The 20,465-nt window shown below is 38.7% G+C and overlaps 1 protein-coding gene across 13 annotated transcripts in view; it reads left to right on the forward strand.

Annotated features, from left to right (window-relative positions):
- Positions 1-20,465, forward strand: part of NHSL1 (NHS like 1) — a 140,314-nt gene that overhangs the window by 82,844 nt on the left and 37,005 nt on the right. The window contains exon 1 of one of the 13 annotated variants that reach the window (XM_072141396.1): positions 5,539-6,085. The exons of 10 other annotated variants lie outside the window; for them this stretch is intronic. In XM_072141396.1, coding sequence (XP_071997497.1) covers positions 5,893-6,085 — 193 coding nt within the window. In that variant the 5' untranslated portion in view covers positions 5,539-5,892. Of the gene's footprint in view, positions 1-5,538; positions 6,086-16,882; positions 16,911-17,978; positions 18,046-20,465 lie in introns of those variants that run through there. 2 more of the 13 variants (XM_072141404.1, XM_072141402.1) reach the window with 2 other exon arrangements.

The following is a 20,465-nucleotide window of genomic DNA, read 5'->3' on the forward strand; positions in this document are numbered from 1 at the left end:
GTATAGTATGAAGGGGAGCTGCTGGGGGGCACAGTATGAAGGGAACCTTCTGGGGGCAACAATATTAGGGAGCCATAATGTAAGAGGTGATGGCCACCACTGAACTGTGTGGGGGTGGAGTAAGGGGTGGGACAAAAGTTGTGGCCAAGGGGGGAAGTTTGCACAGCCTTTGTCTCTCTTTCATCACTACGAAAGTTGGAAAGTATGATGCTTGCTGTAGAGGTGCAAATCGTCTTCATTATTGTAAAAATTCATTGGGGAGCTCTGTCAAGACCTGCTTAGAGGAGAAAGTGGAGCTAAATAGTAACCATTCAGATTCAAGTATTTGGCTTTCAGACTTTCCTTATTGGATGATATGGGTAACAGCTTACTTTAGGCCACATGGTAATTGGTGGATACTAGAAAGCTGCACTATTACTTTGGAATTATGATGATATATATTGGCTATTAGCAATGGAGAAGTATATTTGTATGAGGATTTATCTCCCTTGTCCTCTGACAATATGTAAATAGACATAATTCAACCTTGGCAGCACTATAAGGCTTTTTTGATGAATATAGTTGCTGGATAATATAGTTCATTGTGCTATTTTATATGTCATTAGAGAAGGAGAGGATAGGTGGATGGATAGAGATTGAGATGGATTGGCATTTATTTGAGTTTTGGGTAAGAAGTTGTAAACATGGCCTTGGAATTAACTCTGAAAAGGCAAACTAACTTTGTATACCCTAACCTTTATCACAATGGTGGCTTAAGCAGACGAGACATGCTTTAAAGACAGTCACTGATTTCCAGATATATCTCAGACATTTATGGACGACTAATCGGTGTTACTGCTAGTTATCAGCTTCTTTTCAGATTTTTCATTAGGTTGACTCATACATAGAGGTCAAAGGTGATATGAATCAGAGCACTAAGCCATCGGAGAGATAAGTGTTGTGTCATTCACTTATAGTAAAGAACATCTCCATGTATTTCATGATACTACTACTAAAACTTCAGGCCTCTGTCATGTTATGGAGGGAAATTCTTATGATATGAGTTTAAAAGTTGAGTCTTCAGGAGAGGAGATGACACCTATAAGGCTTTTAGATTAGGTTTTCTTCTAAAAGTCTTAAAAGTAAAAGTCTGGATATGGCTGACAATGAAGAGGTTAATGTCCTCCCTTTGCTCTGTCTTGTGGTTGCTGCTGAATCATTAAACTTGTCTGGGTCCTTTCAGTGGAAGAAACCTGGCAACAAATGTTCAATTGTTAGTGAGAACAGCATAGGTAGAGAGCGGCAGACGTAATACAGAACCTTGACCGGTCTATGTAAATCATTATTGGAAATAAAGGATGTCTTTTCCCCTCCAGCCATATTATAGGTTAGCTTTTTTTTGCCTGATTTCACTATGTTCTGTAGGACTTCACCACTAAATTACCAATTTCTTTTGTCCTACTGATATTCTGAGATATGCTCCAATTTCTCCATCCTGCCCCCAGCCCTCCATTCTATGGTCTACTTCACCAGCACTATATAAGAGAAGTAGAGCAAGTTCCTTTTACAACCTACTGAAACCCTGACATAAAAGAAATGATTTGAAATCCAAAGTACATGTATTTTCTGTTTTGGAGTAAACAGAGTACATCTGTATGGGTTGTAATATTATAAGACACATGATTACTATGCATTATTTTTCCTCATTTCTCTTTTGTTTCTTGTGAATGGAATATGGTTTACGGTGTGTTTACGATGTACTTCATGAAATGGTGTGTCCTAGCAACAAGCTGGGTACTTTGACAACAAAGATAAGGAGAGAAAGGGCAGAGGGATCATATAAAATTACCCTTTGCTTATATTGCCACTGCACAGAATACTGTTAAAGCGTTATGATATTTATGTGTATAGAAAAATTATAACTACACTACAACACAACATAAATATAATGTACATCATAAAATTGTAATTAAGAGGAATAATTTCTTAGCCCAGTAAGAGGAAAAAGAACATGTGTCATGGATGAAGAACAATAAAATGGCAGTGCCACAGTGCTATTTGCTACTTGACATGTAATAGACCACATGAAACAATTGAATCAATTTCACCACTTTAATCTGTGATGTTTAAGGGTACATTCACACAGCGGTATGCTTGCCGTGTGCTGGAGAGGAGGAGGAGGCGGCCCCTCCTCCCTCCATAGAGAATAGCGGCGCACGGCCGCACACACGCCGAAAGATAGAGCATGCTCTATCTTTTTGCGGTGTGCGGGCCGGATCGGTGCCACACATGTGTGGCACCGTATCTGCGCCGCGCCGCTATTGCCGTCTATGGGGACGTACATGCGGCCGCAAATTTGCGGCCGTATGTACGTCCCCGCAGACGGCCATGTGAATGTGCCCTAATAGTGCTTTATCATACATAGTCTCATCACTAGGATTTTACCCTTATAGGAAAGACCAATATCTCATGAACACGTACCTGTGCACTTTGCCGTGGATGCAAGCAATGGGTTGTTTGCTGTTGCTTTCTGGCTATCTAACATTGGTGAGTAAGTGCTGCTCACCCCGCTGATGTCTATAAGAAGTGGCTGGGAATGGGACCTGCCTATCTTTTGCAGTGCGAGCAGTTGGCACATTCCCGGCACCGCATCGTGAACATGCCCAATAGAAGGCAACTGGGCTGTGAGTTAGCTAAAGCACGCAGTCATGTGCATGAGGCCTAAAATTTTACATTTTGGTGATGTTCCAATTTGTTGTTTGTTTTTTTCTTACATGGGAAAAGAACCCTATAGAAATACAGTATATCACAGGTCCTTTCCTTTACTTATTCTGTATCAATAAAAAACACTTTATAATCTCTAGGAGCCATGCCTTTACCAGGTTTAGAAGCTGCTGTATTGGAACATTTCTATCCTTCCTGGAAAAATGTCCCTTTGTGGAAAGGACAGTCTAGATCATCTGATGAAATATGCAATATGATCACCCGACTCTAGAAAGAACACACTTTAATATCTAAAGTGGATGTATGCATTCCAGCCCCTCTAGGAGGCCTGCTATTATCTCAGAAAGGGGGAGCTATCTTCACACAGATCATCTCTGCCTGGGAATGAATAGAGAGCGGTCCTGTCAGTGGTATGAAGTGAGTGACACATGGAAGTGGATAACAGTCTGCTAGACCAGTATCTACTTGTCTGGCAGGTAAAGTTCCCTGTTATCTTACTGAGTTATATGTATTTGCTCATACCCCCACTACAAACAAATGAGTAACAAGTGGCACAGCTTTATAGAGATTTTAGACTTATGTTTTTATTTTTAGAAGAATGGTTGTATAATATGAGATAAATATATGTTTAATCAAGATCATTCATGTCCGACCAGTGGTGCGCTACACATCAAACAAGAGGCAGTACATCATAAGAATAGGTTTTCCATTCACTGACAGCAGTCAGAAAATGTGTTTATATTATTTAAAATATAGTTGCCTATATAATAAAATATTAATAACACCCACAGGTTCCATAATGATTTCTAAGACAAATTTCTAACTTAAAATGCAAAAGTCCCTCTGCATCAACGTCCTCTGTAAATATTAGATAAAAAATAATTAAAAAATAATCAATAAGAAAAGACACAGTACCTCTCCATTTTCAAACATATGTACCCGAGTAGAGGCAAAAAACCTTATTTGTGCGTTATCACTTCTTGGTGTAGTGTTCTTTTTAAGCTCGATGCGTCCGTGGATCCTGCGGCTCCCACTGGAGATGCGGTGGAAGTGTCCGGTCTTCCGACTCAACTCAAACTCCTCCAACGTTGGTTCCGTTACGGTCCGGAAAGGGAACACTTCAAGTCCATTTCGTATACTCACAAAAAAACTTCTGATAAAAGGCCTTATAAGAATAAAATGGTTGCACGTCCAACATTAGCAGCCCATTTTATTCTTATAAGGCCTTTTTTCAGAAGTTTTTTTGTGAGTATACGAAATAAAAAGAAAAAGTTTTACGCAAAACCCTTTTGCACCATTGTGTGTTCTTTCTCTCCTTATTGGTGAATGGACTTGAAGTGTTCCCTTTCCGGACCGTAGCGGAACCAACGTTGGAGGAGTAGGAGTTTGTGAGTCTGAAGACCGGACACTCGTACCGCATCTCCAGTGGGAGCCGCAGGATCCACGGACGCATCGAGCTTAAAAAGAACACTACACCAAGGAGTGATAACGCACAAATAAGGTTTTTTGCCACTACTCAGGTACATATGTTTGAAAATTGAGAGGTACTGTGTCTTTTCTTATTGATTATTTTTTAAATATTTTTTTGTCTCTCTTGCGCCATTACGCCGTTCCCTACAGCGGATTTGGTTTTCCTTGTTTTTGTTTTTTCTATAAATTTCTAACTTGTAATGTATTTAATAATGTATTAAATATATTATAATGTATGCATATTGATTCTCCCTCCTTCTCGACTTATCTCAAAAAAAAAATTCTGTGAATTCTGTCACTAATCAGAAGTTCAATTGAGAAGGGAGGGGGAACAGTGAGTAACGGAAGCAAAGTCTCCTCCCAGCAGTTAAAAGTGCACAGCAAACTCCCAGACAAAGGAGAAGAGCTGTTGGAATATGACGATTACAAATCACATAAAGACCAGTAATAGTGTTATTCCTCATGCAATCCTGCAAAGTTTGTTAATACGTTGGATACACTTTTATATAAAAAGTAGAAACTATAAAAATGTACTACAGGGAAAGGTGTCACAGTTGTGAATAATTTTACAATAGGTTGTGAATACAGCAAGTTTCCTTAGTAACCAGTGACATGATTATAATTATTCTCGACATATGGTAATTACCCTTATGTAAGAGGATTGCTTGACTAAGCCAATTATCACATATACTGACAAGCTAGAAGAGCACTTTACACAGGTTTGATTGTTTTATCATTTTACAAAGAAAGCCTTGTTCGTAGGATCATCCACAAAGATTTACTGCAGGTGTAGTGTCATCTGTTGGCTCCACGTGGCCGGAATCCTTGTTACAAATACTTAAGCTTGATAAGCTGTGATCTATTCCTAGGATCTTTACTGTAATCTTTGTGTTGCTGTTTTTAGATAAATAAACAATAGATAGACAGATTTGATTAGACTCAATTACAATGTACAAATACTACACTACAATACTACTCAAATGGACAGCACAGAGATGTTTTTTCTTTTGCAAATCTCTTTTTAGTAATGTTTCAAGAAGTAAAATAGAATACATAAAAATAACAGTATAAAGATCTAGTAATCTGTTTGTAATGATGTTATTATAAGACACATTACAAATAAAGTTTTATTGTTTTATGTTGACTTCATCTAACAAAGGATTTTTATAAAGTAACAAACACGAAAGACTTATAAATCACACTTGCGTTGGTTATATACATGTACATAATCTTCTCTGGTAATACCATCTGTGGTCATGGCCTTACTAATAAGCATTAGGAACACGGTAGCATAATCTAAGATTAGGCTTAAGAGATGCATGAGAATTGTCCAAGATGACAAACCTTTCTTCTAAAGAATTAAAGACTTTTACAGACCCATAGCTCCTTTCTGCTGCTGTGATATCCATGCAGAAGATCTGTAGATTTCGATGTACATTTTCATTTGTGAGAAAATATACAGGTTTCGCAAGCAGTTCTTTTGATTTACAGAGAATATTAGTTATCTCTATGATTTGACAGTTTCTGGAAATCTTCAACAAAGCAAATTAGAATGCAGAAAATGCTGAAGAACACAAATTCTTCTTGGTATCTATGATCTCTGGAGCTGCACTGCTCCTTTTGTCCATGGATTTGTGAGCATAAAAAAAGGAGAAGGCCAGCCACTCCTGCTCCAGGCCTCCCACTGGGAATACTAGGCCATCCTAGGAACATTTCAGAATGATTGCATACATTCATTGCTTGCCTGCAGACCCGATGGTGGGCTGCCTACACAGAGTGAAGTGGCAGGCCTATTGCGATGAAGAAGAACAGGAACTCATTCCACTCTACTCTTTCAAAATGGGAAATTCTGCCACCAAGAAGCAAGGAAGGAAAAAGTTGTACAGCGAAGAGGAAAATGAGTTCTGGACAAGTAAGATCTTAATCTAATGACTTTATGGAATGCTGATCGGTATGCAATGGATATAGGGCCTGTAAATGTCGCATTAAAGTTGCAATAGTATAGAATTTTTCCTTGCTTATTCTATAATTCTTTTAGATTAGCAAAACAAATTTAGAGGAATACAGGGTCGTTTAAAATTATATATCAATGACTAATAGATAGCATTTTATATCTTGTTTGTTTAGTGAATAAACTAGGATATACATACATATTGGACAAACACACACACACACATATATATATATATATTATACGTGAGCAACTGTGTCTACAATATTAATAGCTTTGAATGTAGGGATAACAAAAATTACATTGCAGTATTTTCTACTGAATAAGATGCAGTGTAACTCCCTGGCTCATTGAGTACCACAATATATGTTCACAGCTGAGATGAGGAGGAGGAGGGGGAATGAATGTGCTCAGCTGGCTGTAAGGTGCCCTCTTTATGTGCACTGCTCTCTAATATACATCCTGCTGCTCTACAGTTGATGCTCAGGAAAGCATGAGAAGAACCTGTTTGTAGGATAGAAAGCTTCATGCAGTAACCTGCTGGGCTGGTGGCACCAGACACAAAAATAATGGCCAAGGCAAGAAGAGCTTGGGACTGTTTTGACATAAAGTTCTTTCTGGTTCATATTCCAGTTTTACTTAAATACAACCTTCCACCAGCATCTTCACCCCTGCTATTGCCCTTCTGCTCTAACTTGTAGGTCTACCAATTGCACCTACTTTCTCTTTGTTTCCAAAACTTTGTTTCGACATCCCCTAATATTTCACCTGGTTAACAAGGTGAGCCCGATGCAGCATTGGCATGAAAAAGGGTACAATGGCTCTTGACATATCTCCATTAACGACACTAGGTAGATAGGAAAATCTATGGACTTTTTTTTATATCAGCCCTGATGCTAATGTTACATATATTCAGGAATTTTCCTAGGACTGACAGAGGATATGACCATTTTTAGGCAGGTCTGATCAATTTTCTGACCAATAGAATAAATTCTCAGAATTTTGAAACCATACACCCTTTCATGGTCAGTTCCCTTTATTTAAATATTAGCTGATTTGGGCTTTATGAGGCAATGTTATGCATTGTATTAATTTTGTACATAGTATTATATAGTTGAATTAGCAGGGATCATTTATTTGTCCCAATTACAAGATCATCTCATTAAAAAAAAATATTCCTTGTGAGCTCATTACACCAAATTTCAATGCATTGGCCTATCTTTCATCTTCCCAGCTGCTTCCTATCATTAATTGCCTCTGGAGACCCCAGTGTTGGATGATTCAATTGACAGGTCTAATGGTAGAAGAGACTATATGAAGAATAAAACATTGTTCTTTCAAATACCTATAAGATAACTTTTTGCGGGTCAAAGAAAACCAAAATGTTTGGACCTTCATTGTCATTTATTTCAGTGTTAAGTAAAAGAAATGAAAAGCTTGTACACCGTTACCTAATATTCCATAGTTTTTATGTAGAAATATGAAGAATGTATTTGGAAGGCTAAATACAGAGTGTAAGCACAAGTTAAAAAATGTCTGATCAAATACACTGTAGATTAAAATGAATATTTTTACAGCAATTGTTTTTGCCATAAAGTCTCAGACGCAGTCATGAACATATATAATGGGAAATGGTTATTTGTCGACAGATCATTGACAGTTCATTGATCCACAAAGAATGTAGGGCTCCTCCCTACCCCCACTCCTGGCCAGAAACAGCTTTCTTTGTGGCCTTTGCTTTATGCTTAATATCATTGACATCTTTTAGCATCAATATACTCAATGTGCTTTATGGATTTTGCCAATCAGAACATAAAGATTATATATAAATATACATGAAAGATCTATAGGTAATAGTTGTAGTCTCCTTTTATATTGACAGATAATTATAAAGCTTATAGCACATGGACCAATTTATTAGCTATTGCATTAGCTATTGTAGCCTTTGGCACTTCACATGCTGCTCTATGTTACCTCTTTACAGTGCCAAATAACAGGTACAGTATATTCTACCCTACAAGAATTTGAAAAGTTTTTTAATATGATGCTATATGGTACAAATTTGATGAATTAAATATTCCCCTCATGCCTCTATATTCAAGGCATATAGCTGTACCCATGGCTGCTCTAGTTTCTCTTAATGTGAAATGCTTGACAGCAAAAATGGTAATGATCATATGTAAGACTTTGACCAGATTGATAGAATGGTATTACTTTGAGTTAAATCCAGACTTAGTCCTTAGCATATCACGACACTTGTCTGCAGTAAATTTCATTGTATATTCTTATCAAATATTATGGGGGAGATTTATCAATAGTTCTATGTAGCTTCTTGGTGTATAATTATCACAAATTTTTGCGCAAACATTGTTTTTGCAGGTTTTTTTAATGAGAAAAAACGCAACTCTAAAGTCACGCAATGGCGAAAAAAATACACCACAGAATGTTCAACACCGTGCAACACCACATTTATCAACTGAGAATTTTCAAAAGAAAGCAGAACTACACCACATAGGAGGTGGTGTATGTGGGTCCATTGCTACTACAGGGGGGAGATTTATCTCAAACTTGCTCAATTTTAAAGTTTTTGCTCAATTTTATGTTTGAGGTATCTGAGAATTTCCTGTGCAAAAACATCGCAAAAAGGCAGAAATTGAGCAGATGTTAGACATACGTGAGACTGGTGCAGTCTATTCGCATAGAGCACACACAGCTCACATAAGAAGGCATGTAACACTGCAAATGTTACACCGCACTATAAATCCAACTGTTGGAAACCTGCCAGTCTAACACATAGACAACTGCGCAAAAATTCTGCCTGATGATAAATCTCCCCCTACTTGTTTTATTTTAGGTTTTTGTGGTTTTAGTTAACATTTTGTATTAGTTTACATTTAAAGGGGTTCTCAGGAGGTGGAAAAACATGGCTGCAGTCTTCCAAAAACAGCGCCTCACCTGACCATGGGTTGTGTGTGGTATTGCAACTAAGCTCCATTCATTTTTATACAGCTGAGCTGCAGTACTGGCAGTAACCATGGTCGGGTGTGGTGCTGTTTTTGGAAGACTGCAGCCATGTTTTTCCACCTCCTGAGAACCCCTTTAATACATTTACTAGATTGTTGAAGAATAGACAGTAGGTATCTATACAATTTACATAAAAAGTCTCAAGTTCCTCCAATGACAGTATTACTCAACAAAAACTGGCTAGACCAGTGTAGTTTCTATACCTTCATTTTCAGGACAAAGCAGCAGAGCTTCCGGGCCTTTCTCAACAAGCCCTTTTTGTAATTGGGTAATGGTAAGCCATTTCAATATTCACTACATTTTCTGTTGATTGTGTGCACAGTATAAGTCAATGGGCCCATTGTCAGCATTGGGCATACATGTAATAGAAACCTGTTTAATCAGAGGTAGTGCAAACATGTTGCACAAATGCAATAGCCCTTCTCATAAAGAACCAGGATCTACTGGTTCTAAAAAAACACTGCCCAGTAATATGTGTATGTAGACATCTAAAAACATTTATAGATATCATAATGCAAGGGACAAATGTGGAGAAAAAAACTCATACACAATTTGTAACTACTAATGTTCCCACACGTTACTCTATCATCGGCCAGCTAATTGTTGTTATAGACACTTTGCATGTAGGTACTTATCATTTTAATTTCCAGTCACAAGTCACATTTCAAATCCTTTAAAGAAGTTTATGGCTATAGTCCTAGCCTACAATTAAAAAAAAAAAAAAAGAACTGCGAGAAATGTTGAAAAACATAAGAGCTTTGTATGTAGACTTTATCATAATTTGCTAAAAATTTAAAAATAACGATACAAAATTACAGCCCAACTGTTCACAGGAAACAACTTCATTGAGATGTATAGGGTGCTGATCGGTGGGGGTCTTAGTGATGGGACCCCCACGTATCATAAGAATGAGGGTCCGTTGTACCACCTGCCATACCCCAAGATGAAGAGAGCAGCCGGTCGCGCATGCACATGTCTATGATGGAGCTTTATTAATAATCCTTGGTCCAATTACAGCAAAAAAACTGTAAAAAAAAAAACTCACTGTCACTGGGGCAAAATTTTTTTTTGTCTGGAACGACAATTATAAAATATACAGTTTCGACTTACATACAAATTCAACTTAAGAACAAACCTATGAACCCTATCTTGTATGTAACCTGGGGACTGCCTGTATTAATCTCTATGGCACTGACGGAGATTGTACAGTGCTCAGCTATCTCCGTCAGCACCATAGAGATAAATGGAGCAGCCAGGGCATGTGCGACCAGCCGCTCTCTTTATCTTGGAGTACAACGTTCTCGGGAGACCCCCACTGGTCAGCAAGATAGACCCTATCCTGTGGATAGGGGCTAATTTGTATGTCACTGGAGAACCCTTTTAATGACAGCCAAACTCAACAGGTCTGCAGGACGAGTTTCTATTGCATAGGATGGCCCAATGACTCTTCCCTGGTGCCATTGCCAGGGGAATGAAGGATCAGAGTGGTAGATTTCAGCATGCTTGATAATTATTTTATCAGAGGAGGTAAGGCAACACCAGAAGTGCCCGGCAAAGGCTTTTTCTCCACTTCCAATTCGCAACACACATTCCTTTATGTAAGTGTATGGGGAGGGGCTGTTTAAAGGATAGCTGGATGGCTAGCAGCTCTCTAAAGTGTTCGGCCTACCTACTACGTAGTTGTGTTTGTAGTTGTTACACATATATGATTATATGGGTAACTTGAATAAAAATTCATACATAATTATAATAAATAATTATAATATTTTCTTAATATCACAAAAGTGCACATGAGAATATCCCCAAACCTGTCATATTGCATATTTCTTGATCACTCTAAATGTAACATGGGGATGGTTTTAGGGTTATGTGTAGTCACTCTGGAATTTTTACTTTCTATGCTATGTTAAGCTTTAAACAATTGCTCTTGGTGAATCCAGCAAGTTGAGCATAGAATGTTCTGGCAGAACAAATTTTCTGTTGTCAGCCCATAAAATGTTTAACTTTGTAAGTCCACTCATGAATACTGTATGTCTGTGAAAATGTGTTATCCATGAATGAGTATGGTGTCCCTTACAGTGGTCACTAGAGGACCATTCACACGCATAACTGCATGTTTATCCTGGAAAATTAGGGTCAATAAATTATCATAATTGAAAGAAACAAGACCTGTGACTGGCGTTCCAGTGCATGAGAACAGTTCAGTGTATTTGTTATAGCTTCACTAAGAAGTTAATCGTGCTTCTTTAATCTAAAATTACTGGGGCGAGAAATGCAAGTTAACTCGGATAGGGAATTGAAGACAACAACATTGATCATAGTACAACACAATAAGGTTTGTGTAGAAAATCTTGTAGAATAAGTGGTCCTGTTGTAACCAATCACAATACATATTTAATTTTTTTGAATATAGTTCAGAAAATGTAATTTTATTGGGTCCTATAAAGAACAAAGTCATATTGTCTTTTAGACTAGGTTCAGATTGCATTTTTAGATCTCTATTGTGAGGAAGCTTTGGGAGGTTTTACAATGTATCCTTACAACAGAGGGCTACCACGTATCCCACTGTATGTTCATACAGACGGATTCATCCTCCAGTTCAGCTTCTCCTCCCTGCAGGGGTGTCTCTCGAGTGACATAACCCGAAAGCTCAAAGTGTATGCTCAGTGGAGAACTGGGATAGATGCAATAAAGTATCATCTGTCCCTCATAGGCTTTTATGGCCTGCACTGAACGGTATGTTGTGCTCTCCAGCTGGAAGTAGGGATCATTTTACGAAGGTACAATGATGCCAGTGTAAGTTTATGGACTTTCTAAGCATGTACGTCGGGGGCTTCCTTGGCATAAAGGCTAAACATGTGCCGAAAACAGGATATGAACCCAGTCTCAGACCAATGAAACATGAACCCATCTAATGAGTATATAAAGTACAATAATTTATGCATAAAGCATAAAGTCTAGTCATTTTTAATGCCCGTTATGAGAGCAGAATATTATAAAAGATGAACTTGATAAAGGATGACGGCTGCATGGGACCTAAAAAGTCTCCCCTGTTTTTTTTTTCTGGAATTCTGAACCACAATAATCTGAATTGATATTTCTTTGAATTCCTATACGCATGGAGAGGTTAACAGACCCTCATTATTATGGGATGAATGTGATGATTTTTGGTGGATTAACAATTTTTAATGTATAAGTACCATGAATACTAAATAATTGATATGTATTGGCAGAGCAGAAGAAATCATTACATAATGCTGCCAATTATGTAATCTCTGGGAGAGCTGTACACTATATCGGTGCATGATTGACCTCTTAAAGTGAATGCTGCAGTTACAGCACCATACTTTTGACTTGTAAACTATAAAAGACGTAAATTCCCTCTTCACAGCGTGAAAGAATGTATTATCAGGATACATGGAAGGTGGCTTTCCCATTCACTTAAATCATTCCCCCTGACTTGAAGACAATAGCCTTACCCTCAACACTCTGAATGTGTAGGAACTGACAAGTGATTCTTTGCTTCTGTATTCTGTGCATGTGCACCTTACATCCCTTCAAGAGAGTAGACTGGCTGATATTAACATATGAATAGGGAGATCCATGCATATGAACGGCCCATTTATACTCTATTTCAAAGAACTCAGCTGTAAGGGGGTACAAATTAACCCAGCCAATGGCCCATCAGCACATTCCTCTGCACTCATTGTAGAAACTACTGCTTTCTTGGAAATGATCTATATGTTTGTTAAAGTCTCATTCACTATTCTTCTACTGTACATTGCAGCAGGATTAGAGGAGAGAGGGTTTTCCCCTCTTCCTGTGACTCGCCTGCCCACTGATTGTGTGAAGCTTTGTTCAGATAGAGCAGTTGCAATATCACATGCAACCTGTGGAAAGGTATGGCACTATCTCTTTGGGTAGAAAGTAGCCATGTGTTTCTAATATGGGTTATCCAAATAATCGGAGTCAGGTTATTAGAGCACCTAAACATTTTCTGATGGTCTACTTTCTTTAAAAAAAAAAACTGGAGGGAAGTAAAATGAATAGTAAAGTTTGTGCTTACCAGCTTTCTCCCATTCCGCTCTAGCAGCTTTGCTGTATAGTTTCTGACTACTACAGCCAATCTACTTTTTACCGTAAAAGCAGATAAGATCTTTATATTGGGGGTACAAGAACAGAAAAAATCTCTGCTTTTTAAAAAAAAAAAAAAAAAATCAGGAGCAGATTAGCCATTAACCTTACAAGAAAAAATGAGGTGGGCTGGTTGTCATGGGATCTGGTGGTATTGCCACTAGTGGTATTCAATAGACCACTAGTGACCTAGTGGGGCAGTTTTACCCGGTCCATTCGCGATTCAGCGGCGTGTTCTCTGCGGTGGATTCGGGTCCGGCCGGGATTCACTAAGGTAGTTCCTCCGGCGTCCACCAGGTGGCGCTGCTGCGCTGAAGTTCCCCGAGGCCCGAGTCCCGCAACACTTTTTTTTTTTAATGCGGCGGTTTTTTTCTGAATCCGTCGGGTTTTCATTTGGCCACGCCCCCCGATTTCCGTCGCGTGCATGCGGAAAATCGGCGCAAATCGTGCCCTTAGTAAATGACCCCCAATGTGTTCACCCCTTTATATATTGATATCAGTGCACCTTTGATCAGAACTAACAGAAGTGAAGAACAAATGAGTAAGAATCAGCACTGGTTCCACAGAGACTACATCATAGTTCTCAATACTCAGGAGCTGGAGAGGCATTTCTGAGACAATATAATATATAATTTAATATATAATAGAATATGAAATAATTACATTGGCACTCTGCAGTAGCTAAATGGACTTCATGGCTTCCGGTATTCATATTGTCATTTTGAGTAAGATTCTGTTTTTACCCTCACCAGTTTATGGTTTACTGACCCTGTCTACCAATGCTGTGTACCCAAATACAACCCATAAAGCCTTTTTGCCATTTTTTTCCACTGCCACTTTTCCATTTCCCAATCTCCCAATGACCTGTAAATATAGTTTATGTTCTTTTATTTTTGTTATGTAGCAATTTTAGCTTTTGGTGCATCTGACACAGGGTATAATGTGAAACTTTCTGGCCCACATTTATCTAAAACAGTGCAGGGCACGCCAGAATTATGGATTGTGGTGCACGTTCTTCATGAATCTGACGCACCCTACATTGCTCCAACAGATAGCACCAACAGTTTTTTTTGGTGCGCCTTTAACATAGGACGTGCAACACAATTCTTTAGGACCCTGCATGATAAATGTGATGCACAGTCCGAACGCCTCTTTATGTGTAGAATTTTATGTTGCGTCGGGTATAGTGCAGCTGTGACTATGTGTGGTGTGTGACACATTTGTGTCTCGGACAATTCTTAAATACATGTGCAAGCAGCAAAAGAACATGCAAAGCCGACAGAAAACTGGCACAGGGACTTTAGTAAATCTGGGCCTCTATCTTTTGATATCTTCCTATTAATGTACAACAATTGAATTGACTCCAGTGTTAATAATTATTTCATTACAATTATAAAGTATGTGAGCTAGCACTTCTAACTGGTATTGTGTCTGATGGTCTAATGAACATTTATTCTAATTTGGAATTACAGTGGAAAATTGATTATTGCATGATTTCACACCGATGATGCTCACAGTCAGACTAGCAAACAGACAACACTTTGCATATTGTAAAAATTGCACATAGATTCTGTAATTTTCATCAGGACTTGTTCACTAGTTAATATGTATTGGGGCATTAACCCCAAATACCTGCATGTTTATTTAGGCTACACCATAAGCGGTTTTGCCAGGGTTATTTCCAACTTAAACACTAAATGTGTCCATAGACTTCTACTGCCTGACAAGGCCAAAAAAGTACCCTTTGTCTGGTCAGTAAACATGTGCATACAGCTAGACACACATGATGGAGTAGGGGTATGTTGTTCCATTCGGTTAACCGCTGTAAACAAAGGTATCTATTTAATGGAAGCCATAGTGGCCTATGTGAGATGTATCCTAGTTATACATGCAGAAGTATACTTACAATGTAGTAATAAAACAAGATGTGAATGGAACCCAAGGGATACCCACACTTTGCACCTATATTTCTTGTTAGAAAATTCTAATTAATACTGAGATAAATGATTATGTGGCCAATCCATGTGTGACAATGGTACCTAGGAAACAGTCTTTTAAGTGTTGTTGTTGGGCAAAACGTGTCTAGTAACCAGTATGTTCAGCACAAGTCACAAGTCCCATTTTCAGAAATGGGAAAAAGGAGGCTTGTGCAAAAGAATAATATCAAAAAGAAGAATATACTGTTCACCAAGAGCAGAAATATTTCCATGTATATTCTTCTATATATATACTAAATTTGGCAAAGATTTACTGCAGATTTTCCTTGAAATTAACATATTATATTTTCTCAGACTCCTTCTTTATGAACTGTAGGCTAGAAAGTCAACACATACTTTTTTTTATAAAATATGTTTTGAGGTCAATGTCCTCTAGGTGGCAGAGTTCCACCTCTCATCTCTTGCACTGTGATTCTACATCTAGTCTCCAATGATAAGCTGTAGTTAGAATCACAAATGTATACTGGAATTTATTGTAAAGTACAAAAATAAAAGTTGTAATTATACAATAAAAATATATGTATATGTAGGAACACATATATTCTTTACCATACAGTCGCTGAGCAAACTGGATTGTCTGTAAGTGCATTTTCTGGGCAGAGAATAAGCAGTAAATGATGTTACTTGATATTTTTCCTGACATCCGATCTATGGCTTTGTGCAGAGAATTTCAGGCAACAGGAACATTATACTCATGTATTCCTTTATTGTGAGTCTTCAAGGCTCATATATTTTAGAATTATTTATAAATCATTCATAATTATGAATACATTGTAATTATTGTTAAATTATAGGTTTGTGCAGCAGGTAGACTTATTCCTTCTGCTTTTATACTACGAACACTGCAGATTTTTTGACACCAAATCGAATCCAAATAGCGTATTTTCTACTTTCTTTGGACTCACTGGTGCTGTTCAATTGCCCTGTAAATTCCTTTAAAACACAGATTTGTTTTTTTTAAAACTTGTGAAGTTCAATATTTTCATTAGGGTTATTGTAGGGGTTAGTGTTAGGTTTCTAAAAAAAAAAAAAGAATTTGTAGAAAGTGAACGAAACTAAATATCATAGTTTTGGTTTTTTAATATGTTTTAGAGGACCAGAGTGGTTAAATTTCCTAAATAATTCAAGAAACATCAGTTTAGACCAAATGCCCCAAAACCAAATCTTTGAAAAAATTTGTGAAGCTTCAGCGCACGAAATATTGAATATAACAGGTTAGTGTGTTTTGGTGGGGCAATGTTGTAGCTGATGCTGATGTAGCTTTCCCTAAACATAAGGTGAATGGTCCTAAGTGTCATGTAACCACACAGAATAATTAATTCAGTTACACAATGCTATGAAAAGCAGTGGGCACAGACCAAATGTTTCCTTAAGGATACTCATCTGCATCTGAAGTATAAACCATCCTTTGAAGAAATTACTTTTATTCAAAAAGAAAAAGTGGGGATGATAATAGTAAACTTAGCAGTATACTTTAATTTTGTCTATTTTCTGCACCTTTCTTTTCCTTTAGTGAGCAGTATTTCTGAAAGCCTTCTCAAAGTCTATATACAACAGATAGCTATGGAGAGGAAGCTAAAATTTACCCACTCCAAAAACCTGGAGAATATTTTCTTTGATGAGTCAGATCTGTAAGTTGATAATTCTATCCATTTACTGTCTGTAAAAAATTTTGTTATTAGACACTTTATCAGTTTCTTCATGACCTGTCATCTGAGCACTTTAGTAAATACAGTAAGAGAAGGAGGGAAAAAATGTGTTCAATAAAGTAGATTATAAAGTTGACTATTTTCATCTGCACTTTAGATGTATGGATTTTGTTAAATGTTTAGTTACACATTAACACAGCCGGATTCACACAGCCGTTGCCCGCCATACCGTAGCACTGCTCACCCCCGCCCCTCTCCATAAGGATATAGATACGGGGCATATGGCCCTGTATGCCGTGAAAAGATAGGACATTGCCGTCTTTGGGGGACATATATCAGCCGTATATACGTCGGCCGTATATACGTACCCCATGCGGCAGTGTGAATGTAGCTTAAAGGTATATTTACATGAGCGTATGGGGGACTTATATCCGGCCTGTGTATATCCAGGCTTGGTACATTGGGGCTTATTTAGTAAGGGTCCCCCGGCCGCATTTTCTTTGGGCTTTGGGCTCTTTTCGGGGATCATGCGGGGGATTGTGTCGCACACGATCGTATTATGTCACAATCGCGCAAATTTGTGTCGCAAGCCAAGCACTTACATGCACCGGGAAAAAGAAGGTGAACTCCGGCAGACCTGAGCTGGGAAGCGACACATACAGGATATCGGGCGCTGGATCTACAAGGTACAGTGCATCATCGTCCGAGAGTCCGGATCGGGGATCGCGACTCGGACAGCTAAATAAATGTGCCCCATTGAGTGCTCACTGTACTGTGCCATTGCCGCAAAAAAAAGATAGAGTATGCTCTATTTTCTATGGAGAGGGGTGAATACACCCTAAGGCTACTACTGTTAATCCACTTTCCTCATCACTCCTTTTCTGCTTCTTTCTGCAGTGAGAATACAGCAGACAGATGGAGGGAAATAGTGCTGATGAAGTAAAAGCAGAGAATGAGACGGTGTAACAGCCTTTGAAGCAAGAGCGGAGGTGCTCTTTTAACCCCTCCAGGGCCCTTCTGTCTCATTAGCATAATTTATAATGTTTTCTTTAGAAGGTAGGGGCCATGGAAAACCAATATAAGAGGATTTCCACAGTCATGCTGCCTGGATCTATGAGTAAGTCTCCTTGGTTTATCATGCTTGATTTTGATGGAAGATTTCCTTTAATATTAATTGAATTCTAAGAGGAATAAGTGGTGAGATAAGGGAATGACAGATCGAAGAGGCAGAAAATTAGTGATGAGCAGAGTGGTTTAAAGGTAGCAACCTTTAACAAGCCTGTCCATAACATGTTCCCACATCTCTGACATAATCTTTTCATATCTTCATATATGTAGTCTCCAGTCCTCACAATATATCCTATAGATTTCTTTTATCTACTTTTTCAGAACTGTCATCTACTGTGTGCCCTTGTTCTGAGCCCACTTAGCCAAACATCCAATTGTTCTACACGTGGGAACCTTTACAGGTCCTCTGTTTTAATACATGCATCTATATCATATGTACCAATTATAAATACAATTATCAAAATAAATACTAATAACTGTATTGCTGTGTACTTGTTGAATCTTGTTCTTTATATGCTGACACAGCACAACAAACCATCTGACATGCCAGAGGGAGCAGATGTTGGTCGGGTATTTAGCCATAGTATTAATCCATGGACAGTGCTGCTTCTGCACATACTGTAAATTCACATATACTTATTCCTATATACCGTAAGTGTATTTGTGAGGCCACAATGTAGTAGCACGTCTTTTACTCTACCAGATAGGTAGTTATTGTTGATGAAACTCCTCTGGAGCACTGGTGACAGAAGACATCCTACATGCATGGGGAGCAGATGGCTGCCATACAATCAGATTAAATTATTAAGCAGGCAATGCTACAAAGGAGACAGTGACATAGGTGGCGTAAGAGTGTTGAGTCACAGAAGATCGAAGTTAAATGGTGTGCTGTTGTCACCTTAATAGTCCAGTCCCTAGCAGAATATGGTGCATCTAGAAATGGTTACACCATATTAGAGTGCAATGCTGTATAATAGAGACTATTGTCCCAAATGTGTAGTTGGTGAATTGGAGAAGCTGACAGAACTAACCATGTTTCCAGTTGCATTAATTTTTTGTGAATTTATTTATTGGTAAGTACATGGATGCATCAGGCGCAGCTATTTATGTGATTGACAGGAGCATAATAATAAATATAGTCCACAGTCTCTTGTTTTTGTAATCTCATACAAGTCATTTAAATAGTTCACCTGTCTTCAGTAAAACGCATTCTATTTTTAAAACCGTACTGGAATTTCCAAGGAAAAACTTTGAATAGAAGATTTTGCAACACTTTGTTATTCCTTGAATTGGGCTTTCTCCACAAGTCAACAGCACCCTTCTGCAAAATTGCTAGATCCATTAAATGCATTAGATGGTGCATGCACTTGAGAGAGGCTGCTGAGCTGAAATGTTACACTTGTATTCCTATGGAACCAAAAAAGATGTAATTCTCCATCCTTAGAATAAGTCATCATCTTTGACATTGCATACATAAGTCCCATGGCCCTGTTGTAGCTTATTCCTATTCCAGTTAATTGGATTGTAATACCAGGGAAAGCTACTTCACTGTGTATATTATAAACGTCATGGGTGGTCCCGTGACCCATGTCTCGGTCGTGGACTCACCCGTGCTCCCCGTGTGCCCCCACTCCGCGGCGCATTAACTTACCCATCCACGCTCCAGCTTCCAGGTCCTCGGCCCTGCGTGTGCGCCCCGTGTCCTAGGGCGCTCGCGCGCCGGCTTCACAGGATTTAAAGGGTCAGCGTGCCGTTAATTGGCGCTGCCCTTATACGGAATTCTATTTAACCCAGCCTTTGCCCACAAACCTTGCCGGACCTTTGTGCCTCATAGCCTTAGAGAAAGCTTTCCTGATGCCCTGTGCAATTATCCTGATTTCCTGTTGTGACCTCGAATCCGTTCCTGATCTCACTACTGTGCTGCCTGTCTCAACCTCCTGCCTGTCCCCGACTACTATTTTGCCTTACAACTCTGTACTTCGCATTGGCTGCCACCGCGGACAAAGTCGCACCTGTGGAACGACCTGGTGGTACCATGCCGCAGCAAGTCCAACCCGCTCTGAGGTGGGCTCTGGTGAAAACTGGGTGCCATTTAGACTCCGGTCCCAGGTATCAGCTTACGTCATTGTCCGCGGTGGTTCAGAGGATCCACTACCACTGATCCTGACAATAAAATAAAGAGGTTCAACTGCTTTCCCCAGAAGCTACAGCCACTTTACTTGTTGATAGATGTGTGTGCCAGGTGTTAATAATGGTGACCTATGCTAATAATTGGTCCTCAGTATTAAAGTCTTAGAAATAATCTTCAGTTGCTATTGGATAGATATTCCTTTAAATTCCACCCAATACACACTTGCCATATCATCTTTTTTTCCTGGATGTAATGAGAACTAACATCAGCATATTCAGAGGAGGCAGCTGGAGGCTAGTGGCAGTTTTCTAGAAGCAGTTATGTGTTAAGGTTCCATA

This window comes from Engystomops pustulosus, chromosome 3, assembly GCF_040894005.1.
Source record: "Engystomops pustulosus chromosome 3, aEngPut4.maternal, whole genome shotgun sequence".
Classification (NCBI taxonomy): domain Eukaryota; kingdom Metazoa; phylum Chordata; class Amphibia; order Anura; family Leptodactylidae; genus Engystomops; species Engystomops pustulosus.